Here is a 7,785-nt window from a genome sequence, read left to right on the forward strand (position 1 = left end):
TTAAGGCTGTAGAATTTACATTAAAATCTCCTCATTTTAAGGCACCTGTATCGTTTTTCATTATAATTACCAAACTTGGCAGCTCAAGCTGGAGATTGGTCCCATTCTTTGTTATTAATTAAAGAATGGGACCAAAGAGCTCTAGAGCCACCCCGATTAGCATGTGCCACGGGTGGTCCAAGAGGGGCAGTTCCACGTGTTCCTTGGGAAGTGCTGCACGTATCCAGCAGTCAGGTAAGTCCAAGGCTCGTCCAGCAGCCGTGTCAGCTGTACGTAAGCATTGTCTTTCCAGGCAGTGGTGGTTTCAGAGCGATGGCAGGAATAGCACACTTTGTTTCACACAGCTCCCTAAGCGATTAGATACTGCTTTCTTCACACAGCCACTATAACAACAAGAATTTGCAGATAGACTTCTCCTCTGTTCTAAAAGGCAAAGCAGTTGTGTTTCTTCCTTCATATCAACTTAGCCTAAAGCTTCTCCAGGTCATCCAGTGCTTGCTGCTTACTGATATTCTCCCATTGAGCAGGGATTTCTCCTCTGCCTTGAAATTTCCCATTGTACAGATTTTCTAGCTCTGACCTGAAATGACACACAAACCATTTCCAGTACTTTTGAATGGATTCATCAGGAGTAATCTTCCAAGTGGAATAGGGAGGTCCTGCATCCCGGTATCTCTTGTAGGGGATCCATGTGCCTGAATTGATCAGGAATGAACAGTCGCTTGCAACCGAACTGGAACAAAAATCAATGACCAGATGGTTTGTGTTATGCCACCTCTGTCCCCTCAAAACTTCCGGACGATGGAAGCGAAGCTGGTGATCTCCATCGTGATTCGGCATTGTGTTTGTGCAAACAGCCCCACAGAAGGGACACTGCTTCAAGCACCCTGCAAACTGGTCGGCCAGGATTGTGTGAGGCTGCCTTTCAAACGAGCTCAGATCAGCTCTAGCAAACTCTGCCTTGAGCTTGTCTTTCAGGGGAGTCAGTGCTTCCGTCACGGCATTCTTCAGGAACTCTATGTCTGTTATCTCCTGATGCTCAATGCCCTTCAGGTCCCTTCTGGGCAGGCTTAGCACCTCTCCAAGAGCGCTGCAAAACTCATCCAGCCAAAGAGAGATTTTGTCATCTCTGTCTTGTCTGTCTTTGACAATGTTGGTTGATGTAAAAACAGCTTTCTGGATGCTCTCATAGTGGTGGTTAAGGGAGTCATCTAAGAACTTCTCCAGCCTCCTGTTCTCATCCAAACAGTACCCACAAACACGCATCTCAATGTAACTCTGCAAAAACTCTCCTGGGTCATTGAGGTACTTCTTATATTTCTCAAAGTCTTCTTTTTCTGCCAGGTATGTCAGTAAGCAAGCTTCCAGAGAGGATCTATTGCCTCTGAAATCCAGGACTTTAGCCTTCATGTCTCGAGCTATGTCAAGAGCTGCCTTCTCATAGACTGCATGGTGAAGAGCTGGACTGATCTTGTCACACAGGAAAACAGCAAATGTGGTGATAGAAGTGGCTCCCTGGCAGGAAATCTGGAAACACTTGAAGAAATCTTCTTTCTTGCTCTCCAGGTAGACAGTCGGATCATTTGCTTTTCTGAACGCCATGTGCATGGCTTTAAACCTTTCTGCTGCTATTCTGCACAGGAACAGTGACAGATCTATCTGGTAATCTTTATTTAAACTGTATTTTGCATTAGTAGGGACCAAGTTCATACCTTTCTGTACTTCATTTAATATTTCATGAATAAAACTTCGACTGTAATCCCTTTTCTCCTTTTCCTTCCTATCAATGTTTGCCATCACACGCTCTATGATCTTATCCGTAATGTGCTTTATGTGGTTCTTATCAGCAGCATCAAAATTCTCTGACAAGAATCCCCAGCGTTTTTTCTTGGCAACATGCCTCTTGAAGTCAACAGAAAATGTTCTGTCTTCAGGAAATGTCCCAATTCGTTTATGCAAGTTGGGCTCCTTAAAGTGATCTAGAAGGACATCTTCTATTTCCACATCGATATCAACCTCTTCCAGAGGCGGAGCGGTAGAGGAGACTTCAGCAATCCAGATTGCCCAGAGAGAAAGGAAGTTGTCTCTCAGTTCTCTTTCACTGAGTCTCTGGCCTTTTAGAGACAGAGCCAGCTCCCGGCTCCTTTTCAGGAGTTTGTTTTCATACTCTGACTTCCTTTCATCCAGTTTACTCTGGTTCTTCTTTAGTTCAATGAGATTCTCACACTTCTTTCTCGTTTCCAGAAGAAGAGATTCTTTTAGCTCTTTCAGCTTCAGTTCCGTGCTGGTTTTCCACTGGACCAGTATCTCGCAGTCTTTGTCCTCGCTGAAATACTTCTCCAGGGCTTTCATGATGGTGTCGCTTGTCTCTTGCACTTGTTTCTCAAGGTATTCCGTGGTGACTTGCTGCAAGTCCCCATTCCGAATTCTATTGTCCAGTTTCATTTGCAAGTCCAGGATGTGACTCCTCAGCTGCCAGGTCCACTGGCTAAAGGCGGTTTCCAGTTTCTTGTACGCAGCAATCTCCACTGAGTTCTTGAAGCTGAAAATGAAGTTTTCATTCAGCAAAGCATTCCAGAGGTCCCTAATGCGGACACTCAAGCTCGAGAGCCTCAAAATGCTGCCCTGGGACTCCTTCTGGGCAGCCTGGAGAATTCTGCTCTTTAGTTCCTGGACATTCTGGCTGTAGGTGGGGTTGGGTGGTGCCATTGGGGGGTTTCCTTCCCACAGGTGAGCAAAGTAATGAATGTGGGTGTTCACGTCAAAGCGGATGACGTCGCTGAAGCAGGAAACGTCACAGAATTCCTGCTGGGCGGCTGTCAAGGTCATTTCATCCAGCTTTTCCTGCAGACGTCGTCGTCCTTCCATGTTCTGTTCCTTGGCGGTTATTTCTCCCACATTCTGGTGCACAAACAGGCAGCTTGGAGACAGATGTACTTGCTTCATCCTCAGGAAAGCCTGCACAGCAATCTGCAGGACATCCTGCATTTCCGAAGGGTTTTCTCCAAAGATGTTGATCAGAGTCATGTTGCCGATGCCAATGACAAAGGTGGCCAGCTCGTTGTCATGATTAAGGGACTGCTTATTGACCATCTCTATGGCACGAAGCCCCTCTGTGTCAACCACAAGCATGTAATCAAAGTGCACATCCTGCTGCAGCTTCTCGTCCACTTTAAGTAGCTGCATAAATGCTCCCCGGGTGCATCTCCCTGCACTGACGTTAAACTGAAGGCCAAACATGGCATTCAACAGGGTTGACTTCCCTGTGCTCTGGATGCCAAGCACTGAAAGAACAAATACTCGTTTGTCCCCCAGCTTCTCAACTAATTTGTCAAAGATTGCTGCAACCCATCGCAACGGTACGTAAGAAGCATCACCATCCATCAGCTCAATGGGATACCCTGAAGCCATCAGATCAGCTGCAATCTCAGGTAGCTTGGCAATACAGTTATCCTTTGAGTTCATTGATTCCAGAGCTTCATAAATCTGCCCTACCTCTCTCAAAACATGCTCAAGGCCAATGGAGGAATCGTTGATTTCATCGGAGAGGGCATCTAACCTGCTCAGCAATGTGGGTTTCAGGTTGCTTTGCTCATTGGTTTTCTTTATTGCCAGGATTTGAGACCATAACTGGTGATATTGTCTCTTCAGTTCATCAAGGCGATCGGAGGTCAGGTCATCCATGAAGACCTTCATCCACTGCAGGAAGTATTTCTTGGTATCCACTGACTGTGACTGGAGAAAGCTGAGGACTGATCTCATCAGCTGATTGAGGGGGAATGCTTTGTCCAGTTGCTTCCTTCTTATTGCCGACTTCTCTGATTCAATTTGACTCCGATGATGCTCGATGCTCTTGTTCCTCTTTTCCTGCAGGCGAGTGAGTTCTTTGTCCTTTTTGCACCACGTGTACCAGAGTTTTCCTTGAAGAGGCAGCAGCTGGGCTTTGATCTCAAACAACTTCTCTTCCTTCAGAAGCTTCACCAGCTCCTTTGCCTTTTCTTTGGCTCTCACACATTCCTGTGTATCTTCATCGACTAAGAACCCGTGCTTGCGAGCGTTGTCCAGGCAGGCATCGAGGCTGAAACACGTGTTAGACCCTTCCAGGAGATCCCTGATTGTTCTTGTCAGCTCAGCCATCAGTTCTGCCTCATTTCTGTTCTTGATCCCTATTTTAATGTTTTGACTGGATCGGCCAGCTGGAACGTTCTCTTTCTCACTGAACAGACAGACCAAAGGCCTTTGGGACTGCCACAGGTCACGTAAAATTTTCACCCCTTTCTTGTCACTCTGATCAGTCTCGCAGACAAGAACCACGTTCACAGCAGATATCTCCTGTAGAAACTGCAGCTGTTCCTCATGGTCCCGTGCATCTCCGTGCAGGTTACAGAAAGCAACACAGCAGCCAAAGCTGTCGTCGTCGCTACCGCGGGGACAGTACCAGGAGATCTCCACAACACCTTTCATCAGCAGACAGTCTTTGGTGCTGCCTTTGCAGTGTCGGTGGAAAAAGGTGTCGTGTTTTTGTTTGCTCAGCAGGGCATTCAGGATCTGAGACTTGGAAGAGGAGGGAGAACTGCCGATCCGAATGAAGGACACGATGGGTGTCTCTGCCTGGTACATGAGTTTGTTTTTGTAGCTGGTAATCCTGGTCTCCTCTCCTACCTTCTCAGCCCCTTTCCAGCTCTTTTTGATTTGGCTGAGGGCCCAGAGGGGGTACTCTATCTGGGAAGTGCACGGGTTCGGTACCAGCAGAGGTAGTGCAAACTGGCAGAAAGCAAGCTTGGTTGAAATGTACTGTCTCATGAAATCATCGGCACAATGAAAAATTGCCATCTGCAGGTCCATGGGGTGCACGTGACTCTCCTGGGCTGCAGATCCACAGGCTTCTTCCTGCAAATCAGTGAAGAAGTCGTCAAAAGAATCCGAGGCTTCATGCTCTTGCGGTGTGATGTTGGGCACACGTGCAGGTTCTGGGGTGCTCTTGTCCTTGCAAGTCAGGTACCTCACCCGATAATCCACAGTCAGTAGCTTTTGCAAGAAGTAAAAGGGTAGCTCCTTTTCCCTGCTGGGCTGGCTGTCGTGTAAAGATGTCTTGTAGATGATGTGGAAATCTTCTGTCCCCATCTTTCTTGGGTAGTGACTTTCTAGGCCGAGGCGCTTAAGCAAGTGGAGGAACTCTTGGTTTGCAGTGACCGGGGTTGCTCTGGATTTGCTGCCATCTGATGCATGTTGGGACCAACTGGGAGGCTCAGTTCCTTGAAAAGTGTCTTCCATGTCCTTGATGATACGGTTTTTCTTCTGAGCGTCACATGTTTCATCCAAGCACCCACTGATGAAGGAATTCAAGTCCCTTTCCAGCATTTCCCAGTCTTTGCAGGCACCGTGCTTCCCAAGGAGAGTTTTTATCTCTGTGGACCATAAGTCTTTCATCTGATCTTCCATGAAAGCTAAACGCTTATTCTTCTGCTCAAAGGACACCCCTTTATGTTTGGGTGTTACAGTTAGACCCAGCAGCAGCAGGGAGGCCTGGGCTCTGTAAACATCTTGCTCCTTCAGGCTCAGATACTCCTGATGCCCTGTTTGCATTTCATTTATCATGAAGTTAATTTCTGGGTATCCAAGGAGGTGCTGGAAAGTGTTGCTTTCCACCTGGTAGCCTGTGCTGGTTGTAATTAAGAGCACCAACAGTTCTATGTCTTTCTGGGCCCTTTCCCTGAGAAACTGCAGTAAGGAATAAAGAGCTAGGCTTGTGGTCAAGGTGGCTTTTATCTTTGCTTCATGAATGGCAGATGCAGAGGATTCCGGTGCATAGGTGACTTCCTGGATGTGCTCCTTCATTTGCAGCATCGTCTTGGTGAGATCTTCAAGCTCAGAAATATTGGGAGTTTCAGGAAGCTCATGGTCAGTATGGAAGACCCACTGCATAATGAAGGAAGACCTGGGGAAGTCCTTGACAGAGTAGATATGAGGATCCAGGAGGCTCCTGAACAGAGACTTGATGTAGGTGATGTTTGCTGGGGGTGACCTCGTGCAATACACAACGGTATTGGCCAGGAACTCCTGCAGCGCTTTGTCCGACAGGCACACGCTGATCCAGACACTGTGGTTTTTGGTTCTTTCATTCAGCTCCTGTTTGAGATCTATCAAGGTGAGCAGTTTTCTTTCATCCACCATCGCCTCCCAGGACTTCACACACTCCATGAATGCTTTGGCCTCTTCCACCGCACTGAGCAGGTCCTCTCCAAACATTGTGCCGACATGGAGATTCGTCAGCGCTTCATACGCAGCCCTGAGGCTGCTACTCATTTGATAGATGGACTTAAAATCACTGCTGTGATTGGACAGGATTATATCCCACACTGGGATCAGCTGGAAGCCTCGGTCGATAACACACCAGGTTGTGTTATTAGCTACAAGCCCCAGTCTCCACTGAGGAAGAGAATCCGTCTCTGATGGGCCCCCTGTGTTGGTCACGTAGAGCTGAACCGCTGTGTGGGCACTTGTTCCATCTCTTGCCTGAGAAGAAGCCGATGAGCTGGATTTGGAAACATCCACGCCCACTCCAGCGCTGACAATGAAGCTGCTGTAGCTGGCCCTGACGTAGCAGTGCAGCGCTTCCGATGCCTGACGCTTCATCTCTTCCCGCTGCTCAGCTCTGAATCCTTCCGTAGATGCTTTCCACCAGAAGATCCCCCCAAAGTGGAGGGGACCCTGGTTTGCGTGGGACCCGAACCTGCTGAAGAAGCTGCCACACCTGCTCTTCAGCATGTTGGGCCTGTCTGCTTCCGGGGTGATGCTCAGAAGCTGCTCGAGCTCTTGCAGCTCCCGCAGGGCGACATCCGAGAGGCGAAGCTGATGCCTTTGGAAGTAGCAGGAGGCCAGAGGGATGTACTGGTACTTGGTGGTGCAAATGTAGCTCTTCTCAGAGCGGGACTGGTGGGTGTCCTGTGATTTTGAGGATTTGCTGTGATCTACACCAGCTTCAGCATTAAACCCCCAGAACCCAGCCTTGGCAGAAACGCTGATGCTGAACCCCAGCTGCTCCACGGACTTGGTGAAAGTGGCTTCTGCTTCCGAGGAGGAGAACTCCTTCCTCTCAAGCAGCGACCCTTGCTCTGGACCAGCGAGCTTCAATCCGTCGGGCACCCTGATGAGCTGGTCTCGCTTTGCCAGCACATCCTCCATGTTGCTGGTTCTGTAAATGCCTTGCAGGGCCAGCCCCCCCGACGCCCGCCTCAGGACCTCAGCATCAGGGACATTCTCACCTGTGCCCACTGAGGACTCCTGCTGCTCCAGCTGCTTCTGGATGCTCTCCAGCACCTGCGCCAAGGGCTTCTCCGGTGGGGCCCAGTACTCTTTGGGAATCTCCATGGCTTGCCACAGAGCCTCCTCTTTCTGTTTTACAGCGTCATCGCTGTGCTTGTGGCTGTTGTGCATGGCTTTCAGCTCCTCCAGGACGCGCTTGGCCTCTTCTTGTCTCTGCTTTGCCATCTCCAAGCGCTTCTTCTGCAGCTCCTCCAAACTTTCTTTTTTCTTGTCTGTTAGTTTCAGGAGGTTTCGGAGCGCCTTTGTTTCCCAGGAGTGCTGTACTTTGCACTCCAGCTTAAGGTAGTCTTCATATTGCAGATGGTTTAGGGCTTCTCTGGACTTGACTCCCAGTACCTCAGACAGTGTGGGGAGCCAGTATCTAGCATCCAGTCCTTCCTCCTCACATGCTTCTGCCAGTAGTTTTTTAGCAATATTGCCCTTTTCATCATCCTCTGGCATGTCTGCCTGTGAATCCAT

At 48.8% G+C, this 7,785-nt stretch overlaps 1 protein-coding gene across 1 annotated transcript; it reads right to left on the reverse strand.

Moving 5' to 3' along the window:
- Positions 1–435: 435 nt before the first annotated feature.
- LOC311190347 (interferon-induced very large GTPase 1-like) lies at positions 436–7,785 on the reverse strand (the record flags this gene model as incomplete). Its single annotated transcript, XM_084262243.1, has 1 exon — positions 436–7,785. One exon carries the CDS (start codon positions 7,783–7,785, stop codon positions 469–471), a length of 7,317 nt encoding a protein of 2,438 aa, XP_084118369.1. The 3' UTR covers positions 436–468.

This window comes from Gallinula chloropus (genome assembly GCF_964237585.1).
Source record: "Gallinula chloropus genome assembly, chromosome: 3".
Lineage (NCBI taxonomy): Eukaryota > Metazoa > Chordata > Aves > Gruiformes > Rallidae > Gallinula > Gallinula chloropus.